The sequence below is a fragment of the Lethenteron reissneri genome, chromosome 66 (assembly GCF_015708825.2).
Source record: "Lethenteron reissneri isolate LAM-NWPU_2019-01 chromosome 66, ASM1570882v1, whole genome shotgun sequence".
NCBI lineage: Eukaryota > Metazoa > Chordata > Hyperoartia > Petromyzontiformes > Petromyzontidae > Lethenteron > Lethenteron reissneri.
Genome location: NC_083844.1, coordinates 4881368 through 4902524, shown reverse-complemented (window position 1 = coordinate 4902524; position 21157 = coordinate 4881368). Strand labels below are relative to the sequence as shown.

Sequence of the window (21157 nt, the reverse complement as noted above, 5' to 3'; positions counted from 1 at the left end):
CGGGTTGCGTGGGGGAACGCGTGTGGTACTGTGTGTGCGTAAGCTCGCGGCGTGCGTAATAGGCGTACCCCAGGTGCGCGATCATAACGCAAGCGGCCAGCAGACGGCGAGCGCTGCGCAGAGCGGCGCAAGAGTGGGTGTCGCGTGTGTTCACTCCGTGTGTGATACAGGTGCGCGATCATAACTTGCGTAGTTGGTGTGGAGTTGGAGTGCACGGAGCGGCGTGTGTGTGTGTGTGTGCATACGTTCGTTACATGTCGGATACGGATGCGCATTGGTAACGTGCCGCACAGGGCTATACTGCGAGCACGGCGTTTGATTGACGATGATGTGCGCACGTATGCTCGCAGCGTGGGAGCGCGGCGCGAGGCTGTAACAGTAGGGGCGTCGCATTCGAATGCGAAACCGTAGCGAGTAATAGGGAGGTGGGGTAACGTAAACGGAATAGGGGATGCAGGCGGGAGGGACCCCGGGGGCCAACGGCCCCCACATATGTTTGTGTGTATGTTGAACTCGGTATGTTTGTGTGTATGTTGAACTCAGTAGGTTTGTGTGTATGTATGTTGAACTTCTTTGGCACCGTACGTAGCCAACTGTGCTAATCGGAGGTGCGGGGGGTTATGGCAACAAACTAACACAACAGTTCTAAAGAAATCAGTTTGTCATTCTAGACGATGACGTCACGATCTGCAAGAGACAACGGGACGTAACGTGCTGATGCAGACACACACACGTGACGTCACGCCCTGGTGGTCACACAAGTGACGTCACGCCGCTTTGATAGACGCACGGAACGTCACGCTCTTCTCTGCACACACGGACGTAACCCTCTGCAAGGCACACAAGTGACGTCACGCTATACGAGAAACACCTGACCGCACCCTCTGCTCGGCATACATGACGTCACGCACTGATATAGACACGCGCGCGTGACGTCACGCCCTCGCCGACGTCGTCTCTGCGCAGGCGCTCAGGTTTGTTGGGGTGGACGGGGACCTGCGCGCGACGCCGCGAGCCGCGCGCGTAGAGACAGAGACAGACAGGGGGAGACAGAGACACATACAGAGACAGACAGACAGACAGAGGCAGACAGGGGGAGACAGAGACATATACAGAGACAGAGACACATACAGAGACAGACAGGGGGAGACACATACAGAGGCAGACAGACAGAGACAGACAGACAGGGGGAGACAGTCAGAGAAAGACAGACAGGGGGAGACAGACAGAGACATACAGAGACAGACAGGGGGAGACAGAGACACATACAGAGGCAGACAGACAGACAGAGACAGACAGACAGAGACAGACAGACAGACAGGGGGAGACAGAGGCAGACACACAGAGACAGACAGAAACAGACAGACAGACAGAGGCAGGCAGACAGGGACACATAGAGAGGCAGACAGACAGATGTGGGGGTGACAGAGGCCACCGCCTTCCCCCCATCTCTCTCATCCCTGACTCCTGGCGGTAACGCCACCATCACCACCACCACTCATCCGCCTACTTTCTCGCTGTCTCTCCCCACCAAGGGGCCATCCATTTAGTACGCACGCAAAAATCTGTTAAAACTTGACCCCTCACTGTTTTTTTTACGATCAGAGGAAAAAATAATTAATCTTCTTGGTTCTTTCGGTAAAGTCACGTAGAAGGGAAATAATAAAATAATTAAAATAAAACATAATAAAATACAATACAAATACAAAGGAAACAAGAAGATGCTCGGTGTAGTCGGCATTTGGCTTCGTTCATTATTTAGTTTGTTTTGTCAATGCTTTATGTGCCCCTCCCCCCGCCCTTTTTAAATGAAAGATTTCACAAAATATTTTACGCTCTGCTCTCCTTCTCACCCCTTCCCTCTCTCTACCCCCCCCCCTCTCTCTACCCCCTCTCCCCCTCTATGTCTATGTTCCCCCTATTTCCTATGTAATCTTTTTTTCCGACAAGTGCTGCATCTGCACCCAGCCCTTCTCGCAGTCCTACGGCCTCCGACGGTAGCTCATGCTGCATGCAGAGCTCTCCGTCTTCTGGCACCGAGCACACGGCCTCCTCCAGCACCCACTGCTCAGAGGTGGCAATCGGGTACCCGATACTGTACCCTACCCGATACCCGGCTACCCGTACCCGGCCGGGTATGGATACGGGTAGCCGTTTGCGACCCTGGTGCGGCCGGGTACGGGTAGGCCGTGAGTCACTGGTGAGTAACCGTTTGTCACTCATTTCCCAACGTCTTGTCTCTTCTCGCAATTCAAGTTCCTAGAATCAACCCACCCGCGCCTGCAACATGGCTTCATCGCAATCGGGTAGCTGATACCCGTACCCTACTCGATACCCGGCCGGGTACGGGTAGCCGGGTATCGGGTAGGGTACGGGTACCCGATTGCGACCTTGGTGCGGCTGGGTACGGGTAAGGAATCAAAACCCGTTTGCGACCTCTGCCACTGCTCCTTGAGGGCCGGCATGGCGTGGGTTAGCCGTGACCCCTCTTCCCCTCCCTGTACGCACGCGTACTTTTTACACCCCCCCCAACCACCTGCGTACATATGCCTGACGCACCCCCCCCCCCTCCCGAATCCTGTAGAACGGCCGATATTCAATCGACGCAGAAACGATCAAGGATGAATCGTATTAACGTATTCTTTGGGTCTTTCGGTAAAGCCACGTAAACAGAAAAAAATAACAAAAAATATCGACGTTTCGATCGCAACACAAGCGGTCGTCGTGTTTAAGCAAACATTTCGATTTAAAGCTTTCGTGACTGCAGGGATTCATCTTCTTGGTTCTTTCGGTAAAGTCACGTAGAAGGGAAGTAATAAAATAATAAAAATAAAAAATAATAATAAAATCAAATAATTCTCACGACGTTTCGGCTACAACGCAAGCAGCCGTCTTGAGGTGAAGACGGCTGCTTGCGTTGTAGCCGAAACATCATGAGAATTATTTGATTTTATTATGTTTTATTTTTATTATTTTATTACTTCCCTTCTACGTGACTTTACCGAAAGAACCAAGAAGATTTAAGCAAACAGTCCACCGCCGGACTATCTAACTCATTTGAAGGCCAATGTCGACAAAGAATTATTATCGAGGCTTCACCCCCCCCCTTTTCCTATGCGTACGTACATTGTCAGTAGACCCCCCCCCATACGCAAGCGTGTGCATTTGGGTTAACCCCCCCACCTCCATGCGTACGTACGAGATGGATGGCCCCGAAGGGTTCGTTTGACCATACCTCAGAAATCTGGACCGCAGGTGGATGAATCCGATGAGTTGTGAAGCTCTTTGGCGTAGACTGTCCGGCAGGGGGCGTATGAGCCGATTCTGAACGACCTGCAACAACTTTATCCTCCTTGTCGTGTGCCTGATGTAGATTTTACGAGCAACGACTATTTAGAAGTCCGCATTCGGGTGGTCAAGCAACGGATGACCGCGTCGTCAGGAGCAGTTAGCAGAGTAGTATCATCAGTTTAATACCGGAGGATTACTCCAGGACTCTGGCTATCAGCCTGATGATGCTGGTTGTAATTACCGTCGAAAAGTCACGGTGCTCGGATTGTAAATGTGCGTAGTGGGATTACTCTCCGACGCACAACCGGTGAGTGCTGAACTAGTATACTACACTATGCACTACACAATTCACTACACTATCATTGTAAATGTGTGTCGTGGGTTTACTCTCCAACACAACCGTTGAGAGCTGAACTAGTATACTACACTATACACTACACTATAATTGTAAATATGTGTAGTGGGTTTACTCTCCAACACACAACTGGTTAGTTCTGAACTCGTTAACTAATTGGCCACATTTTGTTTACGTGACAAACCCCTTACTGATTGGCTGTATCGGGTGGTGACGGGTTTAACGACACGTTTATATTTACGCTATTTAATCCCAAAAAAAACTTCTTACATATCATCGCTGTGATGTCTCCTTCGTATTGATTATTCGTTACACGCTGTACAGCCTCTGTTCTGGCTGACCACAGTCGCCACGACGCTACTGGAGAGTTTTTAATTTCTCCATTTGTGCCATCATCTGGTATGATCATCCACATATACTGCTGCTGCCGCCATGGTTTGTGCAGTGGGATGATGGGGATGATGCGGTTTAGGGGGTGGACCATGAGCAGCTTCGTGGAAGATCAAAACCCAAGGGGGAATCTCCTGCATTGGATCAACTCAACCAAAAAGCAATATTTTATCCCAAAACAGCTGCTGATCTCGTGGGGCATTTAAACTGGAATTTAACCACCATGTACCCACTCATCCTGTGAGCCACATTCATTTCCTTAGCAATACAAACTTTTGGGCTTCCAATTAAATTACGGGGACAATTTAAAATATTGCTGCTTTCAGATGCGCTGCTTCCGTGGCCATCTGGAACGCTCTTCTGATATTACGAATTCACTGGAGCTATGCACTTTTACATTCATCATCTAGATGGACAAACGTATTTCTTTAGAACTGCTTGTTGTGTTTATTTTGTCGTCCTTCCCCTGCATCTCCGGTAAGCGCAGTTGGCTACGTGCGCTGTGAAATAAGTTCAAATGACACACGTAGGTTAGCTGACAAAATATGTGTGACTATTTCATGCATCTTAGGTACCATAATTATAAAAAATAACCTCTCTGATAGCCATTGTACAGGCTAATATACATTGTTTAAACCTTTCCACAATACAGATTTCTTTTGGGTTCGATCAGGTAGATATAAATATTAAACCCGCCACCACTTGACAAGCAATCAGTAAGGTTTGCCACGTTAGCAAAACGTGGCCAATTTGTTACTAGTTCAGAACACCATAATAAAACCGCTATTGTCGGTAACATTGGTCGCGAAAACCAGCGTGTTAAACTCTGGCTGTCGCCTGATGAGGCTGATCGTAATTACTGGCGAAATGTCGTACTCGAATTGTAAATGTTGTGGGTTTACTCTCCAACACACCGGTGTTCTGAACAAGGAGAAATTGGCATGTTTTGTTTACGTGACAAACCTTACTAATTGCCTGTATTGGGTGGTGGTGGGTTTAGTGACACATTTATATTTACGCAATCTAACCCTAAAAAAAAATCTCATGGTTAAAATGATTAAACCTTTCGCACACAGAACACTGACAAAAGGGCTGTGTGCTGTAAGCATGAGCCGTCACCGCCACGTTCGTAACCGCTCGTCATCGTTAGGTTCATAACCGCTTGTCCGCATGCAGGAGAAGATGACCGCAGCCGACGAGACGAAGCTGTCGTTCGTGGCAGGCGACTGGTTGACGATGGCCCAGTCCGGTCCGGAGACGGCACCGCGGCCATTGCTACCGCAGCAGCCGGATCCGGCGCCGGTGCTGCTGCGGTGCGACCGGTGCCCGTACTCTGCGCCGGACGCCGGCTTCCTAGAGGTCCACCTGCGGGCCCACTCGCTGGAGCGGCCATACGCATGCTCCGAGTGCGGCAAGGGGTTCGCGCTCGCCACCCACCTGCGCAACCACCAGCGGACGCACACGGGTGAGCGGCCGCACGCCTGCGACGAGTGCGGCCGGCGGTTCGCGTGGACCGGCGGCCTACGGCGGCACCAGCTGGTACACACGGGTGAGCGGCCGCATGCGTGCGACGAGTGCGGCAAGGCGTTCGCTCGCTCGGCCCACCTCCAGAACCACCGTAGGACCCACACGGGCGCGAAGCCGCACGTCTGCGCGGAGTGCGGCAAGGCCTTCACGTGGCCCGGCGCGCTGCTGCGCCACGGGAGGACGCACACGGGTGAGAGGCCGTACGTGTGCACCGTGTGCGAGAGGGCCTTCGCGCAGTCCGATCACCTGCGCAACCACCAGCGGACGCACACGAGTGAGAGGCCGCACACCTGCTACGAGTGCGGCAAGGCCTTCTCCTGGCTCGGGGCGCTGCAGCGCCACCAGCGGATACACTCGCGGGATGGGAAAGGAAGGGCCGAGCTGGCGGGGGAGGCCGTGGGGACAGGTGATCACCGCACTGGTGCCGCTGTTCCTCCTGTTCCTCCTGTTCCTCCATCGGAGCAGGAGAATGGAGGAAGAGGATAAGGAGGAGGAGGATGAGTGACGTGGGGATGAAACCGCTCCAATCCCCACGGCTGAGTCACAGCGATTAGACAACTCCTCCCTGAGCAGACGCATCCTTGAATCGTTCCGATGCAGCGTCGCGACTCATTTGAATACGTCGCGTCTCGTTTGCAAGGATTGGTTAAATTAGTTAGGTTTTTGTTTGCCGTTTTGTTTGTGTTATCTGCCCTCTTCTGTACTTCGGCAGTACAGTTTTGTTAAGTTCTTGTGTGTTTTGTTGTTACATTTGCCTTGCCGTTGGACTATCATGGTCGCGCCAAGAGTGGAAATCTGCGATTTGCATATCATTTGCATATAACCGATGTTCGCACGTACGGTTCAATGCTTTTTACGTGAGTGTAGGAATATATTTATAATGTTGCAATTACATTTTCGTGACCATAGTTGAGTTGTAAATGCCAAGATTGAATAGGGGACTGTTATAACTGTGCCTCATCTAGGTCGACTCAGCCTCAAATGAGTACCTGGTGCGGTGTGTAGTAAACATTGCCACTGGGGAGACAGGAGGCCAACGGGCGTGGTGCTGGTCACCTACCTCCTCGTGTGCCATGGTCGGCCTTCATACGTTCAACTCGCTAATAAAACTTGCTCCAAGAGTTTATTAAGGCTATACAGGGGGGTCTTTGTAATAATGGTTATGGATGGGGCTTTGGTTAGAGTCCTAGTAGGCTAGTTTGGTTAGGGTTATAAGTCGGGTTTGGGTTGGGTTAACTGCGATGTGTTGCATCTTACTCCTTTCCTAATCCCTAATCACGTCGGTTGAATAATGCACGTGCGGCGTTATATGTTTGCTGCTTGTCACAGAGGAGTTGCAGTTCCAGGCCAGACGCCACCCTGGTTAATATTGCTGGCGTGTCATAACCATAAAACACGAATGCTGTCTACTTCCACAGTGGGCGTTAAAAGATCTCATCATTTTATTCAACAACAGAGCATGCCATGTGTGCTGGGAGTCGCGGTCCAAATTTGGCAAATTATGATCAATAACCCACAAATTACTTATTTGTCAAAAACCAATAGTCACATCGCCCCGAATGGTAGACCCATGCTCACTTGCAGGCTGGTGCTGCATTTACAGGGACAGCTGCCATCGTGTATGTGTGTTGACCTTTTGCACTGTACGTAGCCAACCGTGCTAATCGGAGGTGATTTAAAAGTGTTTAGTTCCCAGTGGCGTCTTAATATTGGAAGGAAGAGTGTTGCAGGTGATTCTCCTCTACTCCTCTAGGCTACATCGTTGCAGGGCATTGGAATGGTTGAGATAAGCCGTGACATAAGACGCTTCGAGTTGCCAAGACTTTTTTCAGCGCCAAATAAATACGAATCCGTATCTCTGCAACCTTAATGTATGAAACACTTGAATAAAAACACGCACACAGCTTTTGAATAGCATGGGCTCTGCTGCTGTGTTTCAATAGATGCACAGCAAGCATTACACACACACACGAATAAAATGAAAGCAGGTTTATTGTATCGGCAAAATAAAATCACAGGTCCATCGACTCGTGTGCCTCCTTGGACCGATGTTTTTGCAGTAGCCGTGGTTCTTTTAGCAGGGAGACCCAGGAACTAGTTTTTGACTCCTGTATTTAATCCGGTAAGGCCCGCTACTGAGCTACGTAGCTCTTTTTCAGAAGCGACATATCACAAATGATAGCAGATCAACGAAGTGGCGTATCGTCACGTGGAAATGTATAGCAGCCATAGACTTGAAACGCATGACGTTGATTCTAAATGTGGAGGCGAAAAAACCAGAGGACCCCGAGAGATTTCCACGTGACCACGGGGAGAGAGACACACAAACTTCAAATATAGAGCAGCCGTCAGGGTTGGGATTGAACCCACCACCTCTGGTATAGCAGGCGAGGGAGTTAACATCTATCCACCGTGGCGCCCATCAGCAGGATGTGGCTACTAAAGGAGCACTCCCAAGAGCGCGACGGGTCGAAAACCGCGATGGGTCGGCAACCGTGGCATTCGCATGCGTTGCGGCTCTTGAAAGAGTTGATCTACGATTATCCGGCTGCTTCCAACATTATCTGGCGGTCCTGGGCCAATTCGGTGAAGCCGCTCCAAAGGCTGTAACCAGTCCAGCGACCGGCACCACGTGTGCGTGGCAAAATAAGTAGCTACGATTGATTTCAGTGTAGAATATTACATACGGTACGTTATACACTAACATCATTGACATGCTGCACCCACATGTCCCCCTCAAGGTCCCTAAGATCTGGGGATGCAGATCTTCTATGAATTTCCAGGTCAAAGTTTTGGTCTATGGGTGACCGAGCTTTTTCACGTGTAGCCCCCAGGCTATAAACGCTCTTCCATGAGATATCAGAATCTCTTAGTGTGGCCTTTTTTTTTATTGCGCCTTAAAAGCTATTTATATTTCGATTTAAAGCTTTTGTGACTGCAGGGATTCATCTTCTTGGTTCTTTCGGTAAAGTCACGTAGAAGGGAAATAATAAAAATAAAACATAAATATTTTATTATTATAAAACCAAGAAGAGCTATTTATGCGCTTACGGTTATTAAACTTTAGTTAATTTAGTAAATTATTCTAAACATGTATTAGTGATATAATTATTTTTTATGTTGAGTGTCTGCCGCTGCTGTGTCCTTGATGAAAAGCCGCTATGTAGATGTAATCATTATACAACTCAATGAAAATACTGCACGTATTAATGCATTATTCGTGACTTACATACGTATCTACCCCTCATCAGTGCTTACCAAGGCCGTAGCCATGGAGTCAACATTGGGGGACGAAATCTTCCAGGGGGTCTGGGGGTCCCAACCCAGAAAAAAAAAAATCTAAATTCGAAAACTAATTTCCTGCCTGAAATATTTAAAAATTCACTAACACATGGGATGGACTTTTTATTTATTACAATAATGTCTAATAGTGTATTGTATTACATTGCTCTGTTTTAACTTTTTTACCATTTCTTGTTTCATTGTATGTAATGTTTGAGATTAGGGATGAATAAAGTACAACCATAATCATATAAACAGAAATCTATGCATTGATTTATATCAAGACAAGTCCAGATATTTTGGCCAAGGTTTAGCAAATTGTTGTTTTTATTTACATAGCATAGCAATTATTACTTTTTATTATTATTATAGCAATATATTGGGGGGACATTTTGAGCATATTTTAATATTTTGGGGGGGGGGATGTGTTCCCCCCCCCCAAAATATTAAACTCGTGACATCACGACTGATGTGAGGTCACGAGTCAATGCGGCGTGGATGAAATGGAGGCAAGTCACCGGAGTCCTCTGTGATCGGAAAATGCCGGATAGGCTGAAGGGAAAAATATACAAGACCATCGTCCGACCGGTGGCACTCTATGGATCCGAGTGCTGGCCAGCCACAACTGTACACGAACAAGCTCTCCACACCATGGAGATGAGGATGCTCAGATGGAGCCTCGGGCTCACTCGATGGGATTGTGTCAGGAACGAAGACGTTCGGAAGCGACTTGGTGTGGCCCCCATTGCGGACAAGATGCTTGAGGCAAGGCTTCGGTGGTACGGCCATGTGATGCGAAGTGAAGAGTCATCAGTGGCCAAGACTGCCGTGCGTATTGAGCCAGAGGGCCGCCGTCCACGCGGACGTCCGAAGAAGCGATGGATGGACCGAATAAAGGAAGACATGAAGACGGTCAACGCATCCCCTGAAGATGCGCTGGACCGAGCCAAATGGAGAAGACAATGCCGAAAAGCGGACCCTGCGCCACAGCGGGAACAACGCTAGGAAGAAGATTTCAATAAACTTTTATTATTTATTTTTACCTACGTGACTTTACCGAAAAACCTAAGAGTATGAATCCTTGCAGTCACGAAAGCTTCAAATCTAGAATTCAGACATTGTGGGTCACCCCGTGTCCTTATAAATCTCAACGTTCATCCGACAAAGTCCCATCACAAGGGAGAAACACAGATACAATTGTTTTGCCCCTATTGAAACGGCTATACGCCGTATGGACCTGGACAAGAATACGGGTAAACCGTATGGGTTGACAGGTATGCTAATAACTACGGTAATGAAAACAGAAAATGTACACAGTGCGAAAAGGTGCGTTGTGTAATTCGGCGTTCGCCTGAGCGCCGCTCTAAAGGCTGTGTCAGCCTGGCGATCGTCAAACTCATGGCTGGTGTATGTAGTAGTGCTACGTACATCACCCCATGATGCGGAGTCTGCAAGATTGTAAATACAGAAACTTTTTTTTGCAGTATGTCTATTTGTCTGTTTATTTATGCAAATTTCATAGAGTAAACGTATCCAAAATACGTCGTTGCTGCCAGCGCACCTTGACAGGTACCTACTGCCACGTGGCTTCTGTGGGCTGAGAGGTCCCATGAGCGGTGCCGGATTAAGCGAGTGCGGGCCCTGTAGTGTCTGTGTCACCTAGGTATAAAATAAATTAAATTATTTAAATAAAATAAATAAAATTATTTAAATAAAATAACATAAATAATTTAAATAAAATAAATTATTTTATACCTACGCGACTTTACCGAAAGAACCAAAGAGTATGGATCCATGCAATCACGAAAACTTCAAATCTAGGAATAAAGTAGTTTAGCTGAGATTGCGGGTGACGTCATGGACGCCCTTCAACAAACAAAAAAAATCACGTTCGTCGACGTCATCGCGCGAGTCTGAATCACGCGCGCGCGCGTGACGTCATTGCCATAGGCGGTGACGTCACGCGGCCCAGGCAAAGAAGGAGTTGGCGCCTCGCGTCTGCCAGGGAGGAGAAAAAAACCCCAAAAAACGGTGAGGATCGCGGACAGAAAGACACACAGAGAGAGAGACACACACAGAGAGAGAGACACACACAGAGAGAGACACTCACAGAGAGACTCGGCAAGCAGAGACGAGGGTTCTGCAGACTCGTGGACTTGCCTGGCGACATGAGGCCTAGTTTTTCGTGTTTCTCGGGACGCCTGTGCTGATATTGTTGTTATCGTTGATGAAGAATAATGGACTTCATCTTCATCAACCCAGTTGTTATACCTGCCGCCGCCGCCGCCGCTGCTGCTGCTGTTCAATAATAATTGAATTAGTATGTATCGCAAGTTGTCATATCCGTCCACCCATAACTGTTTATACCCCCTTATTCTTGTACGGGGAAAATTGAGTTTTTCTCCCTTGTGATGGGACTTTGTAGAATGAACGTTGAGATTTACAAGCGGCACGGGGTGACCAATAAGGTCTGAAAAATTGGTCTGGAATAAGATAGGCACTGATGAGGGGTTGACAGGTTTGCTATACACTACACCACTATACACTACACTATACTACTATATACTACACTATACCATACCTGTCAAACCATATGGTTTACCCTGTATTCCTGCACATGGGAATTGAGTTTGTTTTAGGTCCATACGCCGTACGGCCGTTTCGGCACGGGAAAAAAAACTGTTCCATTTATTTGTGTTTCTCTCTTGTGATGGGACTTTGTAGAATGAACGTTTAGATTTATAAGGGGCACGGGGTGACCAATAAGGTCTGAATTGGTCTGGAATAAGGTAGGCACTGATAAGGGGTTGACAGGTATGCATTTGTCACTCCGCTGCTAGGTGAAATTAATACCTCGGGTTTTATTTTTGGCCCTGAAGGATGGGGATGGTTTAGTTTGTTGTATCTGTACGCGTGGTGGCTGATTCGTTTGTCTTGCTTGTACTTGGCACTCCCATCGTGTTTGCGAGTATTGTTGTTGTAAAGTTCTGACCCCATGGCTCCCTTACTGTGAGACAACAAATAGCTTCATAGATCATCGGATTCCTCCTGATTCTGAATGTCTACCCCACCCACTCCACCTCTTTCATCTCTCCCACTCGCCATGCCGTGTCGCTCAAGGGTTGTTGTTAGCCCAGGGACCGGCAACCAAAATAACGAGACATTTTTCGCTTTAAGAATTGGGTAACAACAATTCAATATTTAAATGCACTGCTAGGACCAGCAGCAGTCTACAGCAGAGTCTCCAGCAGAGTCTCTAACCACTTCTCAGAGAGTGAGTGACTAACAGCATGTCCACAGCACACATAAATAGCTGTTTTTCATAAGCAACCTTAGCTATCATAATTGATAGCTCAACGAAGTGGCTTATGGTGTGGACATTTATTGCAACCAAATACTTTTGAATGTGTGATGTTGATTCTGAATGTGGAGGGAAAAACCAGGGGACCTGGAGAAAAATCCATGCGACCACAGGAAGAACATACAAACTCAAAATATACAGCAGGCTTTCTGCCAGGATAGAACCCACGACCTGTATACCAGGCGAGATAGTTAGCATCTAGCCACTGTGGCGCCCCTAAACTATTTAACATGTCCTCTGGGCCCGATGCCATTTCGCCTTTTTTTACTACACAGTTCAAAGAAGCCTTTCGTGGCTGTACAAGTAGAATTTGCATCTGGTACAGGTGCAGTACCTGTACCAAATGGAAGAGTAACTCCCCACTGATAAATCATTGATGTATGCTGTGGACATGGTGTTAGTTGCTCACTCTCTGAGAAGTGGTTGGATACTGCTGTAGACTGCTGCTGATCCTATCAGCCCCGATTGTATTGGACAAAAAATTGCAGGTGAATGACAAACATTTATTAAAATACTGTTATGAATTGTGCATGTGTGTGTGTGTCTGTGGAGAGCGGTAGTGTAGCGGTTAGCACTACACAGTCATGGTCATCACCAGTGACGATTATCAGAACCGGTCCTGGGTCTCCTGGAGGTCGACTCAGCCTTAAATTAGTGCCTGGTGCTGTGTGTAAAGATGGCCACTGGTGAGAGATAGACGGCCGGGCGTGGTGTTGTCCACCTACCCGCTCATGTGCCGCGCCGTCCTAAATGGGTGCTCGCTAACAGCACATGCCCCAACTGTCTGTTAAAGGCTTCATGGAAAATATTTTTTCCTTTGTGTGTCTGTGTGCCGAGACAGGAAAGATGAAAGAAGAGACGAGGATCTCGTGTCCTGTGTGCGGCTTGGTGCTGGTGAGCCAGCCTGTCCTCGAGGACCACATCAAGCAACACGGCAGGTGGTCCAAACCCGCGATGCACCAGTGCGAGGAGTGCCTGTATAGCACCGACAACCAGAGCAGACTCAACATCCACCTGAGGATCCACACGGGTGAGAAGCCGTACGTGTGCACCGTCTGCGACAAAGCGTTCACGCAGTCGGGGGCGCTGCACAACCACCAGAGGACGCACACGGGCGAGAAGCCCTACAAGTGCACCATGTGCGGCAAGGCGTTCACTCAGCTCGGAGCGCTGAACAACCACCTGAGAACCCACACGGGCGAAAAGCCCTACAAGTGCACCGTGTGCGGCAAGGCGTTCACCCAGTCGGGCGCCCTTCGTAACCACCAAAGGACGCACACGGGCGAGAAGCCCTACAAGTGTTCGGTGTGCGAGAAGGCGTTCACCCAGTCGGGGGCGCTCCACAACCACCAGAGGACCCACACGGGTGAGAAGCCCTACAAGTGTTCGGTTTGCGGCAAGGCCTTCACGCAGTCGGGGGCCCTGCACAGCCACCACAGGACCCACACGGGGGAGAAGCCTTTCAAGTGCTGTATGTGCGGCAAGGCATTCACCCAGTCCGAAAACCTGCACAAGCATCAAATCACCCACACCAGTCTCCTGTTCACGACCTTAAACTTCACAACTCACGCAATCAAGAATTAGGTTAAAAAAAATTACAAGCCGTGAAGGGGGCACGTGACAATTATTTGAGATTTAAAACAAATTATAGTTCGAGATCTAATAATAGGAAGGAAATTCGTCTCGTCAAGAAATTCAACGTGACAGTTAAAGCAGAGGTTGGGCATCTTCAAGCTCTGACATTTGGAAGGAAAACATAAAAGGCGACATTTAATATTTTCGGGAAGGAGAAATATGTTATCGGAACGTTTCTGAATGTTTTCCAAGAACGTGGGAATGTTGCAACCAAGAATTGTATTGAATGGCCCGATGATGCAGACTGGAGACCCGGAGTAAACATTCTCAGGTTTGGTTTGCGAACTTTGCTCGATGTTTCACCAAACCTTGAATTAACGAGGCAGATGGGTAGGGCTCCAGCTTGGAGCAATTCTTCCAGCTTAGTTTTGGCTAAAACAAAGTGGCGGCAACCGACATCTCGATTGAAACGCACCTATTGTGGAAAGCATTTGCTGTCGATTTCAATTCAAAACTATTACTCACGTGATGGGATTCTGCACGAACAGCGCACATACCATGCTGGCCATTGGAGCATGTGATTGCCTCTTTTTAACTGACAAGTTGTTTCCCATTTTTTAAAACACTTATTGGGAAAACCTTAAAAAGTCTACATCTTTAACACTCGTAACTGGCTGGCGATGAGAATTTCATAAGGCACAGCCTTAGTTTCCTTTCCGCTGTTTGATGCCAAATAGCGGTAATCCTTGCAGGTGCGTGGAGTCTTTTGGGAACACAGACATCGCAAATAGTTGCGATCGATGGGCGTCGATTCACGTGGCCATGTGGACCGCTGACAGAGGAAGGACTACGAAGATTCTCCAACGTCCTTACCCGCACCGAGTCGGAAGACTAATTTCGCAGGAGGGTCTTGCTGTGGGAGGAAACGGGGGAAAACCCACCTGTACAAGAGGTGAATGCTCAAACTTCAGAGAACACATGCTCAAGAGGATGTGAAAATTCGGCAGACGATTTCAATCTTGCAAGACGTCTCCACAGCAGTGTCTCTCTGCTTAAACGTTTTACGGGATAGCACTCGGCTCCATTTGAGTGACTATCTTAACAATGACCAGAGTGCTGGGCGGCTAAGTTGGCACAGTCGGAACTGGAGTGTCTCCCGTTGTCTTTGTCTCCCCGCTATCGCCCTTCACTCTTTCTTCCTCGCACAGTCGATGGAAAGTCCACATAGGGTCAATCACTGTTGAGTTCCCACACAGTAATAATTTTGTTATCTCTGGAAGCACGCGACGGACTGCGCTTGTTTTCCGGTCGGGAATTGACCTTAGGAGTTTAGTGAGTATGAGTTACATAGCTCAGTGGGCCTTACACCTGGTAAAATAAACATAGAGTATGAGTTACACTATGTTTATTTTACCAGGTGTAAGGCCCACTGAGCTATGTAGTTCTTTTTCAGAAGCGACCTGGCCACAAATGATAGTGCAACGAAGTGGGCTTATCACGTTGAAATTTATGGCAGCAGCCAAATATTCTTAACGCACATTTTTTAATGTGCAAGGAAAAACCGGAGTGCCCGGTGCAAAATCCACACGGCTACGGAAAGAACATATACAGGCGTCAGGGTTAGGATCTAATCCACGACCTCCTGTATACCAGGCGAGGTAGTAACATCTCGTCACCAGGCCAGTGCAAGAAGTGAGTTGCAGACAGTCTGGATAAAGATTAAAACCCGGGGTTAATATGCATAGCTAAGCAGTCACCTGGGCATGAAACCAATGTAGAACAAAATAGGTGTTTGGAGGATGCAGTGGCTGCATTCCGTGGGCACTGATCAATCATTTGTTGAACCGAATGGGCAGAACAGACTGCAAGGCAAACGATATATACGTGTGAACACTGGGCAGGATTATTAAATTCAACTCCTGAATTTGCCTAAAGCAGTGCATGGCTAGAATCAGTTCTGACAACCACGGTGGATTTCCAAATCGAATCGCAACATCAACAAATCCTGATGCTTTATCAAAATCGTAACCTGGTGGGGGCTGGCAGGGTAGCCGTGGCGGGATGATTACACGTCTAGTTTATACTGCGGAGAAAACCCACGGGAAAGAGACAATTTCTTGGAGAAAATCTTGAGTGGCAGAGAATCACTCTGCGATGGTAGAGAAAAGCCACTCGTGGAAAGAGAGTACCCAAGAGGTTCGAGAACACCCATGTGCGTGCGTGCATGTATCTTGAGAGAAGGACTGTTGAGCTCCTGACAAACTCTTAATGGGCTAGGAGACGCTCACAATCTACGGAGGAATTGCAGTGAATTTCCTCAACAGAGTGCGTAGACGTGTCGTATAGGCAATACCTGATGCGGGGAAACCCCAGAGAGAGTGAGCCCCTGGCCTGTCACAGACGAGACCTTTCTCGGCTCTCTCCACCAAGCAATCGCCAAATTCAAATCCACCGCCTTCTGTAAATGGATGAGGATGGGTCGGGGTGGAAAAAAAATAGTGCAGCAGGCTGGAGACAAATGGGTTTCCCCAGAGCTCAAGGCACTGGTGAACTTTGATGACTGCAGCAGTGATGAGCCTTAAGAAGAAAGAAACTGGACTATAGTTGTCCATTTTATTGCTGCCAAATTGGGAGGGCTTCATGTTCAACTCTTCGAGCCACACACTTGGTTAAAAGCCACATGTTTAGCTTTTCAGCTGGCTGGTCTAGACATGGCTGAGAACATAATTCAATGGGGTGGTCACATGACACGCCCGCAAGTCGTATTGGGAGTCGCGCCTTCCAGCTTGTTTCGAAAGCACACCTTTGCGCGTCTTTTAAAAACGATCGGATTCTTCTCCCAATTTCTGGAAAAAAACACAATGGCAACCAAACAATTTGGATGTATAAGTACCCTTTGAGTGGGACAGCATGCTGCAAGGAAAACATGTTCATTGAAACAAAAAGAGAGCGGTCACCCTGCCAACAAACCCATGACAGGGCCTGGAAGAACCTCACCATCACCGTGTAAGAGGTGAACACTGGAGTGCTTCTTGACATATGGAAGAAGAGCTCGGAGATCCTGGAGAAATCACCAGCGCGCAAGAGGAAACAACAAACACTGGTGGAGGAAAACCCACACGGACGAGAGGATGTCCGAGCCGTAGCGGATTTGCACACCCCACCCCACGGTGTAGAGGTTCGTGGTTTGAACCTGCAACCGCCTTGGTTAATACTGTCGACATTAAGCTGAAATCCATGCTGTCGGCTTCACAGTGGACATCGGAGACAACCTGTGACTTAATTCGAAAAAGAGCAGGCCACGTGTGTGTGTGCCAGCGTCACGATCCAAATTTAGAGCGGTGACTCAATGGTTGACCCAACTGGGCAGAATAAACATGTGGCAGCAGCGCGCCTATTTTACCGGCAGACTTTACTTGTACGCGAAATGCGGCGCCTCCGTGATAGGCCTTCTGTGATGAGAAATTGGCGCGAAATACCAAATGTGATGACGATCGGTTAAATTACACTCTCGCTCTGGCACCGGAGCTAATGCAGCAAAGTCTAGATTTGTGGTCGCGCGTGGAGACGCGTGCCATGTCTCGAGATTCTGCAACAAATGTGAGTGTATCGTGTGTGCAGTATATTTTTTACGATGAGGTGCGGCCGGAAACTTCATGGAGAAGTTTGGTCATAGGCAGAAGAGAAGAGAAAATGGGGATGGTAGGAGGAAGCGAGCTCCTGAACCACGGAGGGGGAATTGTAGGTCCATGAGGTCAACCGAAGAGTAGGAGCGCCCATTCCCTTTGAAAAGAGACTGACTTTAGGTGTTAACGGAACATTCACAACTCCGGGGGAAGATAGACCCGCCGAGCTCCTGGGTAGGAATTGAAGCAAGCTGCCCGTGATAACACTGGTTTTCTCAAGTGTTAGTGAGTGGATAGTCTCAACCTGGTGACCTATGAGCGCACAAAAAAAACCGCAAGAACATTAAGTGAGTTGACTGAATTCCAGCTTCCCGGTCAGTGAAAATATTGGTTTGGCTGGAATGCGACAAACATTCTCAGTGGCAAAGCAGGTGGGAAAGTGCTGTCGCCAAATTGTTTGGATCAGATGTCATTTGAATGGATTTCATGAGGTAGCTCTGTTATATCCGCTTCTGTGGGCTGGAAGCAGGAGTCACGTGAAGGGTTTTTACTGGCAACTGTGAGAGACGATCTGCGTGCGTGGATTATTTCGTCTCACGATGCCGATGGCATCCGATCGGGATGAACTGGGGGGTCGGAAAAGACTTAAAAAAAAATGAAAGGCCGGCATAATAGAAGAGGGCACTTGCACCCTTGGGTGAATGCCGCGTATGATTACATTTTCTTCAGTTTTTACTGAAAACATCGACAACCGTGGAATCCCGTTCCAAGATCAGCGTGCGTGTAAAGAGCGTCCTCTCGTTAACCGCGCGGTAAACCTTTGTGAAGCACGTGCCACGTGGCAGCACGTGGCAGCACGCGCCGGCGTGAAATCTGTTCCATTGTAGACCTGAGCTCTTCACAGCCACACAAGGTGGCTTTTTCTTTCACTGGTAACAAGACACAAAGGAAGCCCAGCGCCAGGGCTCAAACCTAGGTTCTCAACAGTGAGCGCCTTGATGTTGTATGACGGACATCATTTTAGCAATTCATCTTATCTCATATAGAGTATGTATATATAATTCAATACAGTATAATATCACAAAGTGTGTTGTGCTATGCTTGCAGTATAATCACTTGCTAGACTCGAATTGAGCAGTGTCCTGCATTGGGTTGTTTGGCCAAAATCCTCTTTGCAAGATTGTTTTTGCATCTGGAATTACACCCGAAGTGGCCACATAGAAGAACCAATTGTAAACCTGAGAAGTCCCACACGTGGAGACATCTCTTACGGAGGGGGGGCGTACAGACGAGCCTGCGGGAAAACCTGTCTCGTTGCTCCGCCAATGCAGATTAATCTAGGGCTCTTATATGGTTGAAAGCAACTCCTGGTGGTGCCACATCTGGGACAGATGACGCATCATGGACAATGAACAAAGCTCGTGGGAGACTGCACCCCAATGCTACTGGCAGAACGTATTGCTAGTAGGGAGACTGGTGATGGAGCTGTATATTTGCGCATGTGTGTATGTGTGTGCGTATGCAGTTGAGCTGTAGTATAGTGGTTTGTGCTTTACTATGAACCCAGTAGCTATAGAGTAAGATTCTCGGCCACAGCTAACGCACAGTGTCCTAAAAGTGCCCTGCGTTCAGGAAGACTTGAACACAGTTTGACCAGGTGTAAGGCCCAGGACTATGCAACGTAGTAGCTCTTTTTAAGAAGCGACCTGGCTATCACAAATGATAGCTCGCAAAGTGGCTTATCATGTGTAAATGTATAGCAACTAAATACTCTGAACGCATGTTGTTTATTCTCAATGTGGAGGGAAAAATCGGAGGAGCCAGAGAAAAATCCACGCGATCACTGGGAGAGAGACACGCAAACTTCAAATATACAGCAAGCGTCAGGGTCGGGATCGAACTCACGACCTGCATACCAGGCGAGGGAGTTAACATCGAGCCACGTCCGGATGACCACACCAGTCAATCCAGACCTATCGAAGAGGGTGCCCAGGACCGGTTTAGATATCGCTTGGCACGGATGTGATGTGGTAAGCCTTGGCCGTGAATCGAACTCGGGTGACCAGGTTCGTAGTGCAGTGAAGCTATCGTGCCGCTGTATTCGCTCTGTGTTGCCGTATGTTGAACTTCTTTCGCACCGTATGTAGCCAAACATGCTCATCGAAGGTGCGGGGGAAGGATGAATTCGCTCGTTTGAAACATTATAATGTTCAGTAAACTCTTAAGTGAGAGGGCAGACAATCGGGGTTAGGGTTGAGCATAGAGGGTGGGTCCTAAGCTGAAGTTCTTGTCACGTACTACCCACGTGACCCTGCGTCACGTTCCACACCAGTGGTGTGAACACGGACAGGTTACAACGTAAGGGCACGTGGAGTTCACTCGAAGCAAGTTAAAACCAGTATCCAGTGTAACCCACCCACCCTTGCTCCCTGGTATTGCACGTGTGTATAGTTCATCGTGGGGGGGGGGGGGCATGAACCCGCTGTTGTGTGTGCGGTGTGGTTAAAAACTAAACTTTTATTATTTTACCAGGTAAGGCCCACTACTGAGCTATGTAGCTCCTTTTCAGAAGCTACCTGGCCACAAATTATAGCCCAACGGAGTGGCTTTTTGTGTGGACCTTTATAGCAGCCAAATACTCTCAATGCATGTTCTAGATGTGGAGGGGAAACCCGGAGGTCCCGGAGAAAAATACACACGACCACGGGGAGAATATGCCAACTCAAAATGTACAGGTGTCAGGGTCGGGATGGAACCCACGACCTCCTGCATACCGGACGAGGTGATTAACATTTTGCCACCGTCACATCCACAGACATATCTTGTGATTTGCGTTCGTATTTCATTCGTGTTCTGAGTTCTTTGTCTTTCTATCGTTTGTCCAAAATGAATGTGTGGGCGCCATGAAAAATAGCTCGGCTGTCAACTCTCTCCACCTTCGCTTGCCCTCCGCAGCCTTTGGCCGGTCGATTTTATTTGTTTGACGCGGGTAAATAAATATTCGGCCTTCAGCTTTTTTTACCAGAATGACCCGCCGGAGGACCTCGATGGAATAAATATATTATATATGTAAAGTTACAGCAGCTTATAACTCGTAACGTTGCAGACACTTGAGCATAGCAAACACATTGGAGGAAAACAACGTTCAAGTAAAACTGGAAGATGATGCACATCATCAACACTCCGATTAGCATGTTTGGCTCCGTACGGTGTGAAAGAAGGTCTTCAGCACCAAGTCCGTGAACTGCACGTGCAGGAATGCAGTGCATGATCAGAAATATAACACCAAATTGTGCGAATTTCGCTCACCGGATGTGCAAGACAAGTGGATATCTTAAATTAAGGAAATATATTTTTTAAAAGGCCCATTGTACTGTCGAGTAGTTGTCTCTGTAATCACGTTTGTCATCTTCTGCATTTTTGTTCCCTTCACACCCTGTGAGGTGATTGTGTAGTTGCCTTTTATTGCCACGTGTCCAAACCATTGCAGATTCATTGTATCATTCAGAGCTGTCAACGGTGGTCTGTGAAGCTCACCGTTCTAACGTTTCGCAAAAAAAATCCAACAGTTTTGCAGGGCCCCTTGTACCACCGTGCAGTGGTATGTATTCGCTGGTGGTGTGGTTATTGCCCCTGGAGGAAATTGCACGTTACCATGACGAGCATTTGTCTATCAAATTTGTACAGCTGTGGCAGGTGTTATTTATTTTACACATCCTGGAAAGATGATGGTGGGAGTGCTGATGACTT

At 48.1% G+C, this 21157-nt stretch overlaps 1 protein-coding gene across 1 annotated transcript; it reads left to right on the top strand.

The window, feature by feature from the left end:
- Nucleotides 1–991: 991 nt before the first annotated feature.
- LOC133359926 (zinc finger protein 135-like) lies at nt 992–20085 on the top strand. The gene is made up of 6 exons (XM_061578486.1): nt 992–2200; nt 5213–6024; nt 7148–7182; nt 10796–10876; nt 13048–15108; nt 15206–20085. Exons 1-5 carry the CDS (start codon nt 2012–2014, stop codon nt 13788–13790), a joined length of 1860 nt encoding a protein of 619 aa, XP_061434470.1. The 5' UTR covers nt 992–2011; the 3' UTR covers nt 13791–15108; nt 15206–20085.
- The last annotated feature ends 1072 nt before the right edge of the window (nt 20086–21157 follow it).

Bases quoted from the DNA above. Each gene is read 5' to 3' on its own strand.
- LOC133359926 (XM_061578486.1), top strand. From the start codon at position 2,012: ATGCAGAGCTCTCCGTCTTCTGGCACCGAGCACACGGCCTCCTCCAGC. The intron at 7,183-10,795 runs GTATGTGTGTTG...TCATTGCCATAG, and splicing joins ACAGGGACAGCTGCCATCGT to GCGGTGACGTCACGCGGCCC. The intron at 10,877-13,047 runs GTGAGGATCGCG...GTGCCGAGACAG, and splicing joins GAAAAAAACCCCAAAAAACG to GAAAGATGAAAGAAGAGACG.